Consider the following 21,557-nt stretch of genomic DNA (forward strand, 5'->3'; position numbering starts at 1 on the left):
TTAAACAAGAATTTAGCTCTTTAAGATCAACCCAACATAAAAGGGTGCATTTGAAGCTTTTGCTATCCCAGATTGCAGGGCCTGGGTCGGAAACCTGTGATCCCAGTGATGAGGTGGACTTGACACTTCATTAGTGGTGAGGGCAAGCTGTGCTACCAAACCATGAGCTCTGCTCCCTTCAGCTTGCAGAGGGGAGAGGCTTGGTTGTGTTTTCAGGAGTTAGCACACTGCACATGGACACAGTCTCTCTTGATCCTCTTCAGCTCACACTGGGGAGTTACCGTGGTGCTGTTGGCAGAGTGGCATTTTCAAGTTGGGATATACATTTTCTGACAGAGTCACCTGGTGATTGCATGCCACAATATTACAAACATAAGTTGATAGGGGGACTAAAGTGTCAATTCTGCTTCCAGGCTGGGTGAGCAAGGTTGCTCTGCCAAATTCCCATCTCTGTGACAGGGTTGCCATTTCCTCTTCCTGCCACTGAACTGTTGCATTAACCTCAATCATCAGTAAATATTAGTAAGTCATCTGTGACATTTTGCACCAAGCGAGGCTGCAGGTCCTGCCTGTTGGAAGTTTTTAATTAAATAAAGCTGCCTGCTGGGTGCAGATGGACGGGGGGAGAAGGCAGAACTCAAAGGGGAGATGAAAGCCACTGCCTCTGCCCACACCAGGCTGTGGGCAGGACTTCTGCTCCTCTTGGACCTTTCCTTCAGAGAAGCCCTCGTGTTTTTCAGATGGCCTCTCATCTGAAATTACAGCACATGGTTTGTGCTCCTGCTCCAAGTCTTTCTGGAAAATACTGGCTGTAGCACCTGAAGAAGCCCCATATGAAAGCTGGCAGAACAAACACTGCCAGTGGGAGAAGTAAACCTGTGCTTCGTGCTGAGCTCCAAATGCACACGCAAAACACATTGTCAGGTCAAGGTCGGACTAGAAACTGGACTGCCAATTCTCTTTTTTGAGATCTCAGAGTTCCTAAGCCTGGAGCTGGGAGTGAGAGGGAAGAGGTCTGATCTCTAACAACCTTCCTGTCCAACTGATCCATCATTTATAACACTGCAGAGGTCAGGAACAAGGCGTGTGCCCGGCCAGTGCAGCAGTGGGGAGGCTCAGTGTTAAATGTCAGGGTGGAGAAGGTGCAGCTGCTGCTGCTGCCTTTCCTTTTCCCTGCAGCTCTGCCTTCCTCTGCTGGGCAGGGCTGGAGCTCTGTGCCTGCAGCACAGCGTGGGAAGCAAAATGCCAGCAGGTCAGTGGCTGTGCTGCCCTTGGCCCTTCATGGCCTGACCACGCTGAGCCTACCAGAAGCTGTAATTAATGCTTGCTGCTTTCCCAGGGATGCACTTTGCCTGCATCTAACTGTGCTTTTCAGTTGCATTCTCTCCCTTCTCTCCTCTTAATTCCTATGCCACTCAGCATCTGCATTATGGGTAAAGCTTTCAGGGCAGCCAGCAGCTGCTGGTGGTCCAGCTCTCCCCACCTTTAATGAAGTGCAGTAAGTGTGCTGGATGCCCAGGAGCTGCAGCTGAAGAGGCAAGTAAACCCTGCTGTCTGCCCTTGTCCATCACTAGTTTGGTTTTTGGTTTATTCCTGTGGCCCTGGTGGGTGGCTGGGGTCAGTGCCATGAGCAGCAGCACAGGATGGTGGGAGAGGCTGGCTGATGCCCCGGCTGCAGTTGAGTTTCTTTGCACAGGACAGGCAGTGTCCCCTCTCCCTTGGCAGGAAGCAGGGGATGAGTTTGGCACACAGAGCTCACCGTGAGGTCTGTGCCTCTGCCCCCACCCTTGGCTGTGGTGTGGCATAGGCTGGCACCAGCAGAGAGTCCCTTGGTTTCCTCACCTGGCTCAGATCAGTAGTACCAGTCAGTAGTACCAGTCAGTAGTAACAATCTTCCCACTTTTTCCAGGAACTAGGGAATAGCCCTGAGTAACACAGCCAATGGTTGACTTCTTCCTAATGTCTGAATGGCAGAATTTTTTTCTATCTCGATCTGTTTAGTAGGAAAAATGAGTATTTAAATGCCACAGAGCTGGTTTTGACATTAGCAAGAACTGTTTTTGACAAAAGCACAGAAATAGCCCCAAACTTCAAAGCCAAGTAATGAATCTTCATGGCAAATAGAAAGGAAAATCCAAAGAACCTTATTTCTAAATTTATTCAGTCAATAGTTTTAATTAGCAAGCATTTATAGTAATCCTAACCTGGGTGTGATCAATACAGTCTGAAGCAGCCACTTAGTGGAGGGATGTCTAAAGGAGAAAGAAGAATGTGAATAATCTGAGCATTGTACAAGTACAAAAGGGAAGAGTGGCTATGACTGTGAGGGGCACAGGAGATTGGCACCAGCTCATGGCAAGGAGGACAAGATGTGGCTTGGCTGGGCTTTGCTGTGAGATGTGATTGGGAACTGAGGGATGGTTGGGTTGGACACTGCTCTGTCCCTGTGAAAGAGCACAGAGCCATTGAAGTGCTCCACAAGCCATCATAAACCCCTGAAATTCCTCTGTTTCCCCCTGTGAGTTTTGCAATGCTGGAGAAGGAATCCCTGAAAGGCGAGAGCTTGGTGAAAGAGGGGCTCAGCCCTTGGGTGTCCTGACCTACTGCTAGGCTTCTCTGTGCCTCATTTGATTAAGAGGCATTGAAGAGCTTCCAGCTATTTTCCATGTACTCCAGCAGAAAGAACTGGGCTCCCACCCGCTTTTCTTTGAGCAGCAGCTGAGAGGAAAATGCACATTCCCCACCTGTCACCTCAAACATAGAAAATTCACCCCAATTTACCTGAATAAAGATGGGGAATTAGAAGAAGCAGCTAAATTATTCCTCCGGGTAGCTTTTCTGGGGGTCTGGCTTCTGGTGAACTGCAATGTGCAAGCTCTGTTGAAAGAAACCCTTTGCTGCTGTTTGTTCCACTGAAGGCAGTGGTTGGTGAGGCCCTTTGGAGTGATCCTGCTGCTGCTCAGGCACAGGACTCTGTGTGGGAAGTGTGCAATGCTTGCAGGGGTGCTGGGCGTGCTGGCTCCTGTGACAGAGGTGTTCAAATCTGGGACAGGGCCCTGCTGGGTCATGAAGCTCCTCTAGAGCTGCCTCTGAGAAGGTCTGCCTGCTGCAGACTCTCCTTTCCTCCTCCAAGGGGAAAGGCCCTTTGGAGCCAGTGGCTACTCCAGCACTCCTGGGAAGCCTCCAAGTTTCTGGGTCTGAGCTCTCCTGCTTTGGTGCCTTTCTGGGTTTGAACTCAAACTGGGAGCACCTCCTCAGGTGTGGAGTGGGAAATGAAATTATCTAGTGCCATTTTGTCCAGAAGACTTATTGCCTCTACTGCAAGTCTAAATCCTGCTGATTTAGAGGCTGAAGCTGAGCACAGGAGTGTCAAATAAATACTCTCACTATACAGAATTACAGGGTTAGGAGTATTTTCCAGCTGAGCCCTGTGATTAGTGCTGTAGCCACAGATGCTGCAATTGCCTACCTGGAATCGCTGACAATTCATTGAAAAGGGACTTTTTGGAGGAGGGATAGGGGTTCGGGGGCAAGTTTTATTTACTAGCAACAAATTCATTCTCTTCTGCCCTCACAAAGAGCTGCTAAAATCTGCCGTGAGTACAGAGAGGCTGTGGAAGGAGAGAACGCCGATATAGTCTTTTTAGACACAAAATCCCTGAAAAGGTGCTTTGTGTTGGAGGGGGGGCTGACCTACCCCCACCCCAAAACTCCCCCCTTGCTCTTCGGGCAGCGTCCCCCGCGGACCCGCCCGCTGCCCGCCGAGCGGCTGTGGGAGGAGGAGGAGGAGGAGGAGGAGGAGGAGAAGGAGGGGGAGTCCCGGCGGCGGGATGAGGCCGGGCTGAGCGATGTGCGAGCAGGCAGCGCGGTACTGCCGGGCCGGGGTGCAGAAGCTGCTGCGGAAGCCGGCGCCGGCGCTGCGCGGGCTGGACGGGCTGCTGCGCTGGGCGGCCGGCAGGATGGGCGACAAGGGCCTCGCCGAGAGGGAGCTGCTCGCCCCGGGCGCCGCCGCCGCCCAGAGGAAGGGCACCTCCGTCATCCTCGATGTGAGTGCTCCCTGCATCCCGCATCCCGGCTCCTGCCTGCCCCCGCCCGCGCCGCCGCGGCAGCGGGGATGCTCCCCTGGTCCTGCCGGCTCCAGCCCGGCTCTCGCAATCCCCACCTGGGTGGGCGTGGGTGTCCCGCAGCCTCCTGCCCGCGTCCCGCACCCGCTCGAGCCCCTCGGATCGCTGTTATGTCCCGGGTCCAGCAGCTCCCGGAGCAGCTGAGCAGGCGGCTGCAGCCCGGCTCTGAGCTCACCTGATCCTGCACCCGCGGGCGGCTCGGCATCGCGGCTGTTCCTCGCATCCTGCATCCCCGCCCGGCTCGGCATGGGATGCAGCCCAGCTCCCGCATCTCCCGGGCTCGTTGGGTGAAGGGGTGCCCCGATTTACCAACTTCTTCCCAGATCCTGGGCTGCCTAGGCTATGGGGTTGCAGCCCGGGTCTTGCCCCCGCTTGTCCCGATGCTGCACCGCCCAGACCGTCGGGGTGGCCTGGGTCCCCTGTCCCCCTGCCCTGCACTCTCTGGGACAGCTGGGGAAAAGGTGCACCTTGGCTCTGCATCTTCTGGACCGGTCCGGGCACGGGGTGCAGTCTGGGTGCTGCGCTTCCTCTCCCGAGCCCCGCGCCTGTATTACCGGATGGGCACAGAGGTGCAGCTTGTGCCCTTCTCCTTGGCAGGACTCTGAACCCTCGGGCTGGCTGGGCATTGGGGTGCCCTGCTCCCTGCACCCTCTGGACGGGCTGAGCGTGGGCGTGCACCCCAGGTTCTGCAGCCTTTTCCCCAGGTCCTGCATCCCCTGGACCAGCTGGGATGAGGATGCACTGTAGATCCTTAATCCTGGTTTGGGGGGGGCTGGTAGGGAAGTGCTCAGTGCCTCGATTGCTGTATTTATAGACCTTCTGATTAGGGAGCTACCGAGGCTGTTTGCACTTAAATGAATTGGGAGAGTGGGGTGGAATCAGCCAGAGTGCAAATGGTGTAATTACAGTCTTTCTGCAGCATCCAGTAATTAAACACATGGATCCTCTGTTTTGCTATCTCCTAGCTTAAAAAAAAAATAAAAAAGAAGTAATGAATGCAAAATAAACTACTGAAGCATTGGCTGTAGTAAAGGATAACTCATGCTCTCCTCAGAAGTAGGATAGGCAGTAGTAGCTCTTCAAGGCAAGCCCTTACACTTTGTAAATAATTTGCTGAACCCGTAGGCATTGGCGTGGGCTGGGGAATCTGAAACTCTTCCATCTCTGAGCACCTTGAGCTGAGAGGCATTTTGGTTCCCTGAGGAGCCATTGTCTCTAGTGGGTTGCCAAAAGCAGCTCAGAGAGCAGGATGGATGGATGGGAGATCCTGCCCGGGGAAGGGGCCGGCAGGTGGGCAGCTGCAGGCTGGGGAAATGCGCTTCAGGGGAAACAGAAAGAACAAGTGCAACTCACACCCTTATGTCTTTTAAGTTAACTTGTTTAGGAGGGATTTCCTGGGGCTTATTTCTATTTTTTTATTGTTTGGGTTTGTTTTGGTTTTGTCTTGTTTTGTTTTTTTAATCTGTCCTGAAATTGCCAAAATTTTACAATAATTTGTAATCTGAGTTTTAGACCACTCATGAAATTAGGAAGCAACATTAAATTTATGTAAGAGGTTTCTTGAGTTAGGAGTGTTTTGTCACCAAAATGGTATCTTATCCATTCATTTTTACTATCTTTAAGTGATTTTTTTTTTTTTTCACTTTGAGCTTTGAGATTAGGAAAAGAGCCATGAACTTTCAGAATGGGAAACACAGTAGAGCATTGTATTATTTCAGTGGGAAGTACAATAGAGCTGGGCGTGCAGCTCCTGATCAATTTTTCATTTCACAATGGTACTGGGAGCCCTTTCTCACCTGCTGAAAGTAGAAATGGATTCTGGAAATGTAAGATTTGAGAGCTCAGGGGTTTTTTTTCCCCTCCCTCCTTAGAACTTGATTTTCTCCTTTTTTCTCCAGGCACAATAGCAAAGCCAATTGAAGCTGTGGCTTCGCTGTAATGGGCTCTTCAAGTGCACTGCCAGACCCCCCTTTCCTACAAAGGGTTTAAACAGGGAACACCTATTTAGCTTAATTTTCACACGTTAGCATGAAAGTAACAAGCATCCCACTGAATGCTCAGGGATGATAACCTGTTTTCCATTTAACTCCTTCACATTTTTGCTGATGGATATGCTGGGGAAGCAGCGAGTCCCAGCCATGCAGCAGTGTGGCTTCTCCATGGGGGAGGAAGAAGTAAAAGACCTGTAAGATTTTGTGTCTAGCTAACACGTTTCCATGAGCTGGTGTGCTATGTGGGCAGTTTCTTGGGGGCTGGGGGAGGAGGGGAAAGCTTGGGCTTGGTTATGAATTAAGTAAAATAGCTTTGACACTAATAGTACCTTAGTCACTTCTTCTTCCTCTTCTGGCTTTCTTTTAATTCATCCATGCCCAGTGTTCTTGTTCTGACTCCTCCATGAGGGTGTCTGGTGTGTCAGAACAAACTTCCCTGTGCTCTTTCCACCAAAGAAACACAACTGTGCTGTTGTGGGACTGAACTGAGGGCTGGAGGGGAACAAAACACAACAAGGGGCTAAGATGTCTTCTGCCATCAGCCTGGCTACTGCCACTTGGAGGATCAGTCTTAACTTTGGGCTGGCTTCTGTGCTTCTCTTTTACTTTGCCTCTGGCCTTTTAGGTAAAGGATTAAAAAAGCTTGAATAATGTTTACTAGTTCAGCTTGAATGAATGGATGAATGAATGGTCAGCTCTTACAACAGTGGTCAAATCATCGTAAGGGGTTGAGATGGAGCAAGGGGTCTGTTCCCATCCTGTGCCCACCCTCAGGTGCCTTCTCAGGGTCTGCTCCAGCTGCAAGAGCCCAGGGCTCAGGGCTGGCAGCATGTGCAATCTGCAGCAGGTATCCCCACTCACAGCACAAGCTGTGGATGGACACAGGGTATCTGATGCTTCTTGCACCCATAAGGACAAACCCCCTGTATTAAAAGCTGTCACAGAGCTGCTCCAACCCACAAGAGGAGATGGTGGCATTTCCAGTGAAGAACAAATCCCCAGTGTCACAATGCTTATAAGAAGGGGGATGTATTCTGTGGGTGTATGCTGTCTGTGGGTAAGCCAAAGTGAGATTGTATGTGCTGTGTGAATGAGTGCATGTACAGCACAGAGCTGAGGTGGATGGCCCTCGAGGCATAGACAATGTGTAGGCAGGTGTTGTTCTGCCTGGGAGTACTTCAGAGCTGGCTGATCTACTGTCCTTGCTCATCTCCCCCTGCTTTCCTGTCACTGCCAAAAGCCTGTGTTGACAGCAGAGGTGTGAACTCCAGAGCACCTGAGGCCTGGTCAGCCACAGCAGCTGCAGCTGAAGATGCTCCATCTGGTTCACAGCTCATCTCCTGCTTGGCATCTAAAATAAGGATCAGCCTTGGTTGTAAATGAGCATCCCCATGGCAGGACTGTGAGCCCCAAGAAGCACTGGCCTCCCTGCCTGCTTGCTTGCCAATGGGGACTAAATGCATTGATTTTTGGCTTTATTTTGAACACTCCCGAAGAGCACAGTTCCATTCATTTCAGGTCAGGTGAACCTTTTTGTTTTATCTACCCTGTCTTTTGCTGAAAACTAATTTTGACCCTTATCTGATTCTTTTATTCTTTGATAGAAAGATAATTTCAAATCCATCTTTCATTCTAATGGCTCCTCTTGCAACCTCGTTTATGTGGCCAACTCTGGTTTGTGCTTCTTCAGCCCCATGGGACTGAGTGAGGTTCTGGATAGAAGATACAAAGAATTTGGGTTGTTCCAGTGGTGCATTTCCAAATGTACACCCAGAACTGCCATTTCCAGCCATTCTGTCAATGACATGATTTCCAGTGCAGCCCTTAACAGCAAGGCCCTTGCAGCCACAAGAATCCCAGGAATCCCTTCTCACTCCTCTTCTGTTTTGACCTTTTCTCTTCTGTTTTCATTTTGTTTGTTGGGTTGTTTTTTCCAAGGTTGATTCATTCCCCTTCCCTTGTCCTTGTTTACCTTCTCTCTGTGAGCGAACTGGGAGGGCTATTTTCCTCCTCCTGTATCCTCCCTTTGTGAAATCCATGGTTTGATATCTTCCCTTGAGCTGTACCTGCAGGCACAGCTGGAGAGGAGGGCCAGGGCAGGCCAGGCTCTCTTTGCTCAGGACCTGCTCACTGCCAGGTACAGAATCACACAGGAGAGTCCATCGCTTCTCCTCTGATCTCCAGGGCTTTGCAAGTGGGTGCTTGAAATGAAGCTGAGCAGAAAAGTAACTTTAGTGCTGAGCATCAGCAGGTCAGAACATCAGCTGCAACTCTTACCTTTCTCATGCAACTTTAATTTAGGACAGCTAGGTGAAATCTAAAGAGAAGGTAAGAGTGAAAGCAGAGGTTGGGACATGGTGTCAGCTGCTCTTCTCTTGGGGAGGAAGGAAAAAAGAAAAAGGATCTGCTTTGAAGTGGGAAAATGCCCAGAGACCTGGAGCTCTGCAGCAGCCTTGTTTTGTGGGGAACCAGTGAAGATGGGACAGTATTTTTACACCAATGGCATATTCCTTACTGAAACACAAAATAAAACCTTTCTCCTTGCATGGGGAACACTCATTAACCTGAGGATGTTTAAAGACATAGTCTATAGTGACAAAGCTTCAGGTCATTATTTTCTTACATTTTCACCAGAAAGAGCAACAGAGAGAAGCTGTAGGAGAGGAGATTGCTACTGGTGCCTCAAGTTTAAGAAACAAAGGGCATACCTGATATAAAACCTTGTCTCAACTCCAAAAAAAGTGTCAAGACTTGTAGAGAGAGGAACAGAAAGCCAGGACAGGAATGCATGACCATAGTCTGAGGATCAATAATATTTTTAGGTCTGTGTGGGTGTCTGGATGCCTTCTCAGCCGTAGACTTTCCTCATGCATGAGACATGATTGTTTGTCCCCTATTCTGCACCCAGATTATGATGGAAAACAGAATTCCAGCTCTGCTGCATCCTATTTTAAATCAACATCTTAACCTGGTGAAGGGATTATAAACTCCACAAACCTTTAATAATTCTTGGGCTTCTTAGGGGAGTGCTATCGTGAATTTAATAAAATTCGTGAGAAAACCTTCATTAAGCATCCTCCAGTGTGGCATGTTCTCATCCAGGAGCTTTGAGAAGGCAGAACTAAATGTTTAAATTTGAAGCCATCATTTTTTTTTTCCAAGTTTATTATTACCACCAGGGTTTTGAATTGCTTACTTCTGGCAGTTAAATATCTGTAGTAGCCGTTTGAGAGTATAGCAAAAACCTATGTTTAGAGAAAACCTATTGGAAATCTTGACAAAAGTTCTTTGCTTTAGAGAAAATAGTGTTTAAATTCATCGAAACCACTGGTAAATGGGTTAAGTATGCCACAGATAGCAAACTGCATGCATTGCCTGTATAAATCCTATGAAATGGGTTAATGGCCATATTGTGGGCATCCTGTGGGCTCACTGTGCGACTTAGCCCGTGCTTCAGGAGCTTTGCTTAATGGCTTCAAAGCACAGCTGATGGGGGAGATGGCTGCTGTGGTACTTGAAGTGGATAATTTCTCATTTCCCATCTGAGATCCTGCACTGCCCCACGGTTGGGAATAGGGGGTGATGGAGCGGAAGGAGCATCCCTGGCCAGGCTGAGCGCCCTTGGGACGGTCCTGGGCCACGTGCAGGCACAGGGAGCCAATTGCTGCCGAGGGCCTGCCAGGGCAGGGCACTTCTCCATCCATATTTCATTAGCTCCTCTCTAGCTGACCTGCAGGGCTGCTGCCTTGGCTGAGTCTAAGTGACTCTGCTGCTGAGTGGGGATGGAGCTGCTGGGAGCCGGCAGGGCGCTGCAGGGTGGATGGGCTCTGCAGCTCTGCCCTGGAGATGACACAGCATCCTCACTGGTGTTCCCTTCTTCTGGAGCTGGGGGGAGCTGTCATTGCCCCCAGCACCCTGGGAGCCTGGCACCATTGTGGGTCTGCTCTCTGGTCCCATGGGAAGCTGTGGGGGGCTGTGGTTTCCCTTCCATCCCCAGATCTTACACCTTTCCCTTATGGAATGCTCACCACCTCCTTCCCACAGTGGAACAACTAATCCAAGACCTGAGCAGAGGGTGTCTTTGGGCTGTATGGGGGAGGCCATTCTGCTGAGCTATAACATAAATCCTGGGGCTTCACAGCAGCAGCATTTTTGGCAGCACTGCCAAGCTATCACAGACTATATTACATCTTTATCAGCCTCCCGATGCTCATTCCAGTGCTCATACCTTGATGCAGTGCCTGCCTGTGCTGACAGATGACTTAGTCTTAAATTGTTTTTTCCCTCCAGGTGTCCCAGTTTGTTTTGTTGTTTTTTTTAATGTGTGCAAATTTTAGGTGGTTCAATTAAGCTGAAAGAATAAATCCTGCTCATTAGCAATAAAAAAGCCAAGCAGCTTGATCCTGCAAATAAACTTTGATAAGTGACACAGCTGATGTGATCTTTCATCAACACATCATCAACATGTTCATTTACTAACAGTCATACTTTAGGGAGTATCTGGGAGGGTTAAAGCCCTAAAATATTCACTTAGTGAAGCTGGATATAAATACTTCAATTTCTAAACATTTCTTCCATATCTTATTTTTTTTTCCTGTTGCTCCAAGTATTCCTTGCAAGATAAACAGCTCCATGGAGCAGAGCACTGCAGGCTGAGCCTTTCTCCTGTTTTAATCTACATTTTAGCTATTGGTTTTGCCTTCCAATTCTCCCTCTGCCAGCTGTGCTTAGCGGGATAGTGATCTCCCATGGGACCTTAGGACAGGCATTGCTCCTGCTGTGTTAGACTGGCTGTCATACTTTGGTTTCAAAGCAGTGGGAAGAGTAACAGAAGGATGTGTTGATGAGACAAAAATCCCAGCAATGATCAGCATCCAGGAAGAGAAGTGCCTCATGTGGAGGTGCTCATGGGGAGTGGGGATTTGGGGTGTCCAAGCCATGAAAAGAGGAATATTTCATACAGTGGGCAGGGCATACTGAGCACAGGTGAGATGTGTGCTGAAGCCATGCAGCTCGCTGGGGTCCTGCTGGGATTTATTCCTTCTTCCCATAGGCAAGCCATGACTGGCTGGCCTTTCAAAACCCAAGTTTAACATCAATGACATCTGTAAGTGTGGAGAGAGGTTGGGTTTTCCCTCCCAAACCTTCTAATTGCTCTCAGAAAATGGAGGTCAGCATGAGAAGGGTTTTGATGTGGTCACAAGCTGTAATCCTTGCAGGCAGTTTCCATGACTCCCAACACTTTGGTTTGGCTCAGGCAGAGGGGTTTTGCCTCTGCTGAACTACACCAAAAAGTCCTGCTTTGACTCTGCCCCAGGCTGCACAGCCTCACAAGGACTTTGGACAAAAGAATGATTAATGTTCCTTAATTAAGCCATCTTCAGTGAAATAGCATATTCTGCAATTCAATTTGTCTCTTGGGGTTCTTGTTTTGTGCAGCAATTTCTCTACCGGTATTTTTTTTTTTATTTAATGGTTTTGTGACCCAGAAAATATGAGATTCTATTTTATGGCTGACTCTGATCTGTCTTGCTGGTGCTTTTATTCCCTCCTCAGGGAAATTTCTTTGTACAACTAAAATCTCTGTTCTTGCTCAAATTAATAGGGTCAGGCCTGAAGAGATGATGAGAATATTTTACCTTTTCTGCGCATGTTAATTTTTTGGTAATTTATGGCCAACCTGTGCTAGTGGCCATTTTTGGCAGGCTCCTGTAAGTTTCCAGGCTTTGCACAGGCCTTTTGCTATTAATTGCATTTGGTTGGCAAGGTCAGTAGAGCAAAACAGCACAGCCCTGGAGAAGCAGGTGAAGGATGTAATTTAGGGATGCAGAAGTCATGCAAAACACAAGCAGGATGGCAGCTCAGCTCTGCAGGGGTGACAAAGTAGAAGTTATGCAAACTCAAAGAAGTTATGGGCTTACTCAAAAGTGGGGGTTGAGGAACAGCCACCTACAAAGGACACCAGGTGCTGAGGATGGACCCCAAAGATCCATAAGAGGATTTTTGTGAAGGGGTTTGACTATGTAAACTGAAGTAATACATATGCATCAAGTAAGTGGGGCTAGCTTATGAATGTGTAATCAGTGAGTGTGGTTAAAAACTCAGTTAGAGCAAGGGCCCTCCAACTGACCTGCTGATTCTGGTGTCAGTGTTAGGGGACAATTCCTCAGATGAGACTGGTGAAAAAAATTGCAGTTGTTTCTGCTCTCTTTCTCCCTGGCAAGTTCTACAGTACTACACATTATTGCAGTTTTTTTCTTTCTGAAATGGCTATTTGATTCCTCTCTGTGGGCTGTTCCTCCACACTGTAGTTTTAAGTCTAAATATAATTTCCTTCCCACACAGGAGACTTGCTTTAAAAAAAAATGTTGTAAATAATTTTTTTTTCAGAAGTGCAGAGCTGTGTTTAAGAGATTTTATTGACTCCAGAGAAATTGTCTGGACTGGCTGCACAGCTGTAGGGATTTTTTTTGTGTGTGTGTTTATTTTTTCTGATGTTGGATTCATGGTTTCAGCTTTCTTAAGTGAAAGTGAGGGAGGTGCTGGAAGTGCTGAAAGCATTTCCACCAGTTATTCCAGTTATTCCACCAGTTATTTGTGTTGCTCTGGGGGAGACGAGCTGAGTCTTGGGGAGGATGAGCTCAGTAAAGCCCCTGAACTGGGTCTTGAGGGGTTGGAGCACTTGAACCTGCCCTGTGTGTGGGGCTGAGGGTGGTCCTGGTGCAAAGGGCTTCACCCCCATGCTGGACAACACAGTAAACACGTTTCTCTCTCTCTCTTTCAATTCTAGATTTTCAGAAGAGCTGACAAAAATGGTAAGTCTGTGCATTCATACTTCACATTTCTCAACTGGACTATTGTCAGTATTACTGTTTTTCCTGATAGTGACATCCAAGTGTTTAAATGTTGCTCAGTTTACTGGGTCTGACACTGATACACTCAAAACATCAGAAAAGGTTTTGGCGGGTTTTTTTTTGGAAAATATATTCTTAGGGAAGAAGTGATCCTGGTATGCAAGTTGGCGTGGCAGAATCCACCAGATTAAGAGCAATTTCACAAAAACAATATAAAAATAAATCACAGGTAAGTGATAAATGAGGATCCACCCCTTGGTAAGCTTGAAGTAGCTTTGCAAAACAAACCTAACTTGGGAATATTACTAGTTTGGCTCCTGAGGGTCTGGACCCACACATTAAAGAGCAGCACACATTGATGTGTGTTTTCAGGCTGTGCCTGGGGAAAGCTGAACACCTGCACTGAGCCCAGCCAAGTCCTTACATTTGGAATAACCTGGATGAGTCTTCGTTAAATGGCTTGGAAAGAGAGAACTGGAAAGATAACAAGCTTGAGGAAAGAAGAGTCAGTGGGCCTGATCCCAGGATCTTTCCATACCCTGAAAAGCAGTTTTATTTTAGGTAGACTCCCAAGAGCTAGGATCTATTCTTTCCCTGTTGTACAAGAAGAAAATTAAATGTGCATCAAAACTCTGTGTGTTTGCAGAGGGACCTGTGGGAGGGCTGTGCAGAGGAGCACAGGGAGAGTTTGGTTGCTCTCTTCCAGCTTTAAAAGGGAGATTTCTGCTGGTGCTCATAGATGGGTATCCTCACTGCCCCTGGGTAAGGAGGGTGCTGCCAGCTGGCTCAAAATAAGAAGTAAATGCCATGTAACTGATGTAACTGTGGGCACTTGGTTATGGCAACTGACAGAGTAATGAGATACTGAAGTTTGCTGCTTAGAAAAGCTGAGCAATTGTGTGATACAAGGAGAGTGGAGAGGAAAAAATAAGTTTATACTCTTGGCATCAGACTGACTGACTGCCTTCAGAGATGGTGCTGGGCAGATATTTGAACTGACAAGGGTGAGAGCAGGGGCTGCCCTTGCAGGGGGTGAGGAGACCAACACCACTGAGCACAGGCAGAGAAGGTAATTTGTCCTGCCTCTCCTGACCCTCAATGGGCACTGCAGGGAGAACAGCTGGATCTCTCAATGGGCACTGCAGGGAGGATAGCTGGATCTCTCAATGGGCACTGCAGGGAGAACAGCTGGATCTCTCAATGGGCACTGCAGGGAGGATAGCTGGATCTCTCAAGGAAGGCCAGGTGCTCTTTTGTGAAGGAGCTTTCTCCATCTCTGCTCCTGCTCTTGTTGCTCGCAGTGCACAGGACCTGCAGCTCCAGTGTTTGGGCAGCACAGTGTGTGCTCTCCATGGGACAATGCTGCCCTTCCCTTTTGATGGAACCTGGGGCACAGGCTGGCACAAAGCAGCTGGAGTGGAGTGGCACCTCTCCCCCCAGGCTGGCTCCTGCAAGGTGGCACTCTGGGGCACGTGTCAGTCTGGGCATCCCTGCTCTCAGTCCTGTGGAGCAGGGACAGTGACCCTGGGGCTGTCCTCTGAAGGACTGTGCATCCTCCAGGGGTTCTCCTCACGTTTATTTAGATGCTGCTTTTTCCTTGACACAGCACTTGCTAGCCAGGATCACCAGTTTCACCAGCCATTCATATTGGATGAACTCTGGATAACAGTTTGCCACTCATTAAAATTAGCTCAGTGTGTTCCTCTGCAGCCTTTCGGGATCACAGCTCCCCACAGCCCCTCTCCAGCCTCCTGCAGCTCACAGCAGCTGCTGCAGGAGATGTGCAAGAATATTTCCATTGGTACAGCCTCTCTGAAAACTAGGGCTCAGAGGTTTCCAGAGCCAGAGGTAATATCTTTGTATTTCACATCCCTGGGGATCTCTTTTTCACAATTTCTCTGTGACATTCTGGATTTAATTTATTGATTTGTTGAAGTTCATCCTATTCATGGCTCTGCCTGTTACAGCTCCAAGGAACAGTGGAAGCATCAGCCTGCTGCTTTTATGTCTCACAGCAGGTGCTGTTCACAGCCCTCTGAGGAAAAACGAAGATCTCACCCTTTTCATTTTTGTCAGAATCCCAGGATGGGGCCCTGAGCCCTGGACAGACTGTTAAAAACACAAATCCACAGATTACCAAAATATTTTACTCCATTAACATTCTTCTGTGGTCTCCACACCTGCAGAGGTTCCTGTCTGGCAGGGACTTTGCTCCTCTAATGAAGCAGCTGGGATGGATCTTTACCCAGTGCTGTGTGATGGGGGCACGCTGGGGAGAGCTCCCAGGGCAGGGAGTGCTGGCAGCTTTACCCAGAGCTGGCAGCCCTTGCTTTCCTCAGCTGTGCCAAAGCCTGTGTAGGAACCCTAGGGAAATAGGGCAGGGAAAAATCTGAACAAAACTTCTGCTCTTGACATCTAGTTTAACTACAACATCTTATTCAACTTCTTCCATGCAGAGATCAGAGGGTTAGAGGCTCACCTAAAAGGCAAAGGAAGGGATTGTAAGATTAAGGAGTGGTCTCATTTAATATGCAGTCAAGAGGTCATAAATTTGGAAATCTTTTCAGCATCTTGGTTTTTTTCCCCCAGCCTGGTAAAAAATGTTAAAAGCATTGTGTTAAAGCAGAGTGGCTGGTTCAGGCACGGTAACTATGGAGCCTGATAGCTTGAATGTAAGAGCATCTTCCTCCTCCCCCTTTCTTCCAAACCTTCTCACATAAATTGTTAATTCATGTAAAATTGGATGTTCTTGCTGCAAGATGCTAAACCGTGTTATTTCCCCTGCCATGTTCAGGTACTTGTATTTAGGTGATTTGATTCAGTGCCTACACGTACTAAAAGGCTGCTAATGAAGCAGCCCCTGCTTGTTAAAAGACATCCTGGTCTCCTGCTCCAGAGAACTGAGATTCTGTCTATAACGTGAGCTAAGTTCCCAACCTTTTCCCCAGTGACAATATCAAGTAGCTTTGTAACTATCTACATGATAAACTCAGAAAAAGGTCTGCATAAGACACCTGGAAATGCTGAGCATGTTGGAGATAACTGGATAAACTGACAAAAGGTCTGAAAAAGGGAGAATGGCCAGAGTGAAACCTGAGAGTGAATAACTCTGTTCGATCTAGTCATGCTTTGCAGGGGCATGGCTGTTAGTCATTCAAAATAATCTTTTTCTTTGTGTAGGAGTGTTTTTCCTTTCTCTGCTAATAAATCCACCTACTGTCTTGTAATCCTCCCAGTCCCAGTAAACAATACTTAATCATTTAATTGGAATGTGCTGGGAAAAGGGAAGCATCTTGCTTTAGGCTGGTGCAGTAGAGCTGTCAATCATCTCAGTTATCTACTGTGTACTTAATCCTCTCATTAGAAAGCTGCTAATCAATTAAATAGCCCAGGATCCTCTGTGAAAGATTAAAAGAGTTTTATTTTGGCAGAACAGTCTAACTGCTAACGATTCATTATAGATAAGCATCTTCCCAAAACCTGATGTTTTATCTGGAAATCTCAGACTCAACTGCAACTACCCAGCCCCCATGCCTTGAGTGTAACTAAATGAGAGTGCAGCCAGCTTCAATCTGTGCTTCAGTTTGCTGGGTTTTGCTGTAATTACCAGATCCTGCTCATGGCAATGGCCATCAGCCTGACCCACCCACGGGTCTGACTTCCCAGACAGTGGGCTTTAGGTGGTTTCTCCTGGACCTCTGCCCTGGAAGAGGAGAGCTGCAAAAGGAAATATGCCAAAATCTTGGTTATGAAACACCTGCAGAAAATGGCAGGAGGAGCTGGCAGTGGTGCAGTATTTCACCTGATAGATACCAGTGACAAGTTAGTACTGTGGTTCACTACCTGCATCTTCCTGTTGCTGCTGTCCTTGTCATTTCTGTACCAAGACCGAGCCCAAACGGTGCTGGTTCTCCCTTTGCATTCTATCTAGAGAATGATGGGAATGAAGCCATTCAGTGCATGCTGTCCTGAATAGCTTCTGTTATCAGAAATGAAATCCAATGAAGTGTGAAGAAATCCAGAGTACAAATGCTGAGAGGAGGTTTCAGTTCTCTGTTGATCTGAATGATCAGCTGAAGGCCTGCAGAGGACGTAGCAGAGCTAATAAAGGGGTGGGAAAAAAAAAAAAAGGAAGCATGAATGAAGCAGGAATTGGTGTTTGGAAAGGGCTTCTTGGTTAAGAGCCATGAGGGCAATGGCATTGTGCCCATTCCTATCCCAGTAGGGCTTGTCCTTTAAATAGCTGCTCACACATTTCTGTTAGTCACTTAAGAGCTCATTAAATGAGATTTATGCTGCTATTCTGTGTAAGGAAAGGTCTGCACATCCCAGTGTTACAAGTCTCGTAGCAAATTGCACTACAAACCATGGGGGCATGGAGAGCTCCTGACAAGAAGGGAACACAAATGGATTTGCACATCAGCCTCAAAACAAACTGGCCAAGGAGCCTGGTCAGCTGTGAGTGGGGCTGTGCCTTTGTGAGGAGAGGGAGCTCTGCTGCCTACAGATAAACTGGCACTGCTGCTCTGCCTGGTGGCTTTGTGGCCGTGATGCCACTGCTGGCCCCTGGAATGGGGACCTCACAGGCTCCAAAAGCTGAAAAAAGCAGAAAAATAAAACCAAGCAAATGAAAATCCTGAGGCACATCTCTCAGCCCCAGCTTGAGATGTTCAAGAACTCAAGTTCTTCATAAGGTTCAAGAAGGCGTGTCCTAAGTGTCACCTGAGTAGAAATCAGCCTTGTTAAACAGCAGAACACAAAGGAAGAACGTGAGGTTTCTCCCATGGATGGTATTTCTTGATGGAGGGATGGTGGTGGGAGAGCAGGGAGAGTCCTGGGCCTTCAGCAAAGGGAGAAGGCTGAACAAGTCCTGGTGTAGGGGGTCTCCAGAGGAACACATGGGTGAAGCTACCAGCAATTTCCAGCCCCACAAATGCTGTGTGCCTGTCCTCAGTGTCGTGTTTGTAGCCAGGGACAGTTCCTCTGAGGACTTTGCAGATATGGGGAATTTGCAGGGTGTTTAGTGGTAGTAGCTCTCATAGTCTCACCCACCTTTTTTAGACCCCACTTGGAGAAATTATTTTGATCTCCTCTAGCGAGCCTAAAGCAGGAAGAAATGTGTGTTTGTCTGTGGATGTGCCTAGAGCTCAAACTCACAAATCCAACCAGACACAGGTTCCTTTTCTTCCTTTCACTCTGAGAGTGCCTCTTGCTGATCTTGAGTTATTGGTACAGAAATTGAGGCAAATGGGGTGAAAATGCCTCTTCAGTTCTGGTAGTGTAGGATCACAGAGAAATTCACAGAGAGATGGATGGAGAAAATTATCACTGGTGAGCAGATTATCCAAAGACCCCATTTTAGCTTGGTAACTGTCCACAAGTTGTTTTTGAGACTTGAAATACTTATCTTCCCCCATTTCCCCATGAATTTGAGGCCCTTTTAGAAAATACACTTGCACAGGACTTGCATAGTTGTAAGCAACTTGGACTTCAATAACACGGCTTTCAAGGCATTCAAGGAAGAAAAATTAAGGCATTGTAACTTTGGGTGCTTTTATTGGATCTTAAAAAGATGCCAAGTTAGGGCACTGATAACTCCATATATCTATAAATTATATCAGAATAAAAAGACCCTGAACACCTAATAAGCTTCTTGTTGCACACACAACCCCTCCTTCCCCAGTCACAAGCCCTGTGGTGAATTGTGCTTTAGCTGCGAGCTCTTGGGTGTTTTGCAGTTCCTGTCTTAATGGGTTATCACTCTTCAAAACCACTTATTGCTAGACCCAGGTAATTACCTTCTGCATGGCTACTGCTCTCATGTGCGGGGAAAACCTTGAGCTATTCGTACCCTGCTGGTGCATCTAAATTAAGTCATTAGTTCTCAGTGAGAATATTTATAATTCTTGCATAACAAAACCAGTATTAGCAGCCACCCACACATAAGTAGAAAAATTCAGTGATGAATCAGGCTTTGTAACTATGGATAAATCTGATAGGTCTTCCATGACCAGATGACCAGTCTGAATGTATTTATCTTTGTCTTTTAAGTAAATAAGAACAGATTTGCATTTAGATAGTCTAGATTTCATGTGACAATCAAAAAGCACCTTGTAAGACTGTGCAGTGGCCTTTATTTACAAGGAGAAGGTTTGAATTTGTTTTCAGTTATTTGGACTCCTGTATCATCCCCAAGGTCTCTCAGTTACACTTCCATGTCCTTGCAAAGTTCACAGCACTTGATTTGGAAGGGAGGACATCTGCTTGAATTGGGACATGCTGTTCCCAAAATAATAAACAAACCTATCCACCAGATGATGAATTTTGAGATAATGTAGTAATTGTGAAAGGTGGCTGCTGGCCATGCTCTACAGGCTGTCACTAGATGTGTCCAGTACTTCTATCCACCCTTTATCACTAGGAACCTAGGAAAAGATTCTGTGATTTGATTTTCCTCATTGACTTCCCTGCTGCCCTTGCCCTTTCAGGGCTGCCTTTTTCATTCTTCAAAGATTTGAGGGTATCTGCTGCATGCTGTGTGCAGCAGAAATGAAGAGCTGGGAGATTTTTAGGATCTGGTTTTCTTCTAAAGTCACTTCCTGTTGCTTGTTAGCAAATTCATGTTAGAATAAAGGGATGGATTTTTTTTTTCCCCTAGATTACCATAATTCTGCAGAACAGACCTTGAATTGGGTGCACTGGGTTATGACTTTGCCAACAATTGCACCCTCATGTGCTACAGGCTGAGTTGTGCAGCAGCCTGGCTTTAATCAGGGCCCACACATGGTTTGCTTAGGGCCAGGCTTAAGCCAGAGAGGGTTTGAGCTGGGCAAGGTTTGGATTCAGCCCAGAAACCCCCAAGAACTCAAGTCAATGATGTGACAACACAAAACCTTTAATTTCCACAACAGAAATGCCCCTATTCCACCTTTTCTGCACAGCATCGATTTATGGCCCATTACTGTCCAAAATTGTTATTTCTGTTGTCCTGTTCCTGAGAACTTTTCCTGCTGGGAGAACAGGCAGCCAAAATAGAAAGTACTGTGAGATCCTTCATTGCAGTTGGTCTCAGTGTGACCACCAGGAGCAGGGAATGGGATTGGCGGGGTTATAACGAGCTGGGAATGTTCCTCTGTTTAAACGGAGTGCAGCTGGCTTGCTGACACTTCAGCTGGTCTCTGATAGCCCAGGTTCCTGACTGATACTGTGCAGAGTGCCCTTTCCTCACTATTCAAGGTACTTTGCAGTGCAGGTGGCCATCTCCTGTGTCCTTGCCCTTTTGCTGTAAAACCTGCAGCTAGAATATAAACCTGACTTAAAGAAAAGCTTAGAAAAATAGCTTTACCTAGTATTTGGCCTCCTTCAGGTGTGCTTGCTGCCTGTGGTGCCTGCTGCCTTGTGCCTGTAAAATATATTCAACCACAGGTTGCTGCCCTCCAGGGCTGTACTGGCAGCTCCTGGCTGCCTTTTGTGCCCAGCACCATCTCTTCTTGTGGCTGCTGAGCCTTTCTTTCCACTCTTTCTCAAAAATTCAGCTGCTGAACGAAACCCGTGGTAAAAGCCATTAACTGCTGTAACCTTCAGGGCTTCCTGACTTTTTTGCATCAGCAATAAATGGATTTGAACCTCAGAGTCAGTCAGACACCAAACACGCAGGCTTTTACACTTTCACATTAGGCTACACCTCAGCCTGTTAAAAACGCAGATGATGCTGCTGACCTGAGGATCGTCCTCCTGTGAGCACTGTCTGGGCAGGAGCATCAGCCCTTGGGCCACTTCTGACCTGTGCTCTCTGCTGGACCACACTGCTCAGGTGTGGAGGAGCAGACTGGATCAGAGCCTGTGCATTGGAAACCCCCACCAGTCTGCCCCACACGTGGATTTCCAGCCTGATCCATCAGCTGAGCCTTCCTGCTGCCTGTGTTTGTCCCTGTCAGAGGTTCAAACCTGCTGCCTGCCCACGAGCCTCTCCGTGGTCCATCAAACCTCTTGCCCTCAGGAGCTGCTGCTCCCTGTGCTCGGTGCGTGCTGACCGGGCAGGGCAGGAGATGCCCGTGGCTGGGCTCTACCCCATGGGCTGGCACTGGGGAGGGCAGCTGTGCTCAGCCTGGGGGGGTCTGTGTGTGCGACAGAGCCTGGGCACTTCGCAGGCAATGCTCTTTCTCTGCTCCTCCTTTCAATCCCTTTAGCACAGAGGGCTGGAGACAAACAGCAGCTGTGGCCCGAGAGGGGCAGGGAGGGCGTGTGGAGCAGGGGCTGTGCTTCAGCCTGGCAATTTGGGGCTGACTGGTGCAGGGAAGGGGTGTGGAGCAGGGGCTGTGCTTCAGCCTGGCAATTTGGGGCTGACTGGTGCAGGGAAGGGGTGTGGAGCAGGGGCTGCGCTTCAGCCTGGCAATTTGGGGCTGACTGGTGCAGGGAAGGGGTATGGAGCAGAGCCCTGTCAATTTGGGGCTGAGCCTTTGATCCCCAGGGCAGCGTTTCCTTTGGCTTTGAAGTGCATCGAGTAGGGTTTGACATGCAATGCAACCCAAAGGAGATGGAGTTTATTTTCTTCTTCTCTTGGTGGATTGGGAGATGTGGGTTTTCTT

General features: G+C 47.9%; 1 protein-coding gene across 1 annotated transcript in view; it reads left to right on the plus strand.

The window, feature by feature from the left end:
• The first annotated feature begins 3,788 nt into the window (after positions 1 to 3,788).
• Positions 3,789 to 21,557, plus strand: part of NECAB2 (N-terminal EF-hand calcium binding protein 2) — a 73,362-nt gene continuing 55,593 nt past the window's right edge. The window contains exons 1-2 of the mRNA XM_038148344.1: positions 3,789 to 4,046; positions 12,906 to 12,930. Coding sequence (XP_038004272.1) covers positions 3,849 to 4,046; positions 12,906 to 12,930 — 223 coding nt within the window. The 5' untranslated portion in view covers positions 3,789 to 3,848. The remainder of the gene's footprint in view (positions 4,047 to 12,905; positions 12,931 to 21,557) is intronic.

The sequence above is a fragment of the Motacilla alba genome, chromosome 11 (assembly GCF_015832195.1).
Source record: "Motacilla alba alba isolate MOTALB_02 chromosome 11, Motacilla_alba_V1.0_pri, whole genome shotgun sequence".
NCBI classification, from domain to species: Eukaryota; Metazoa; Chordata; class Aves; order Passeriformes; family Motacillidae; genus Motacilla; species Motacilla alba.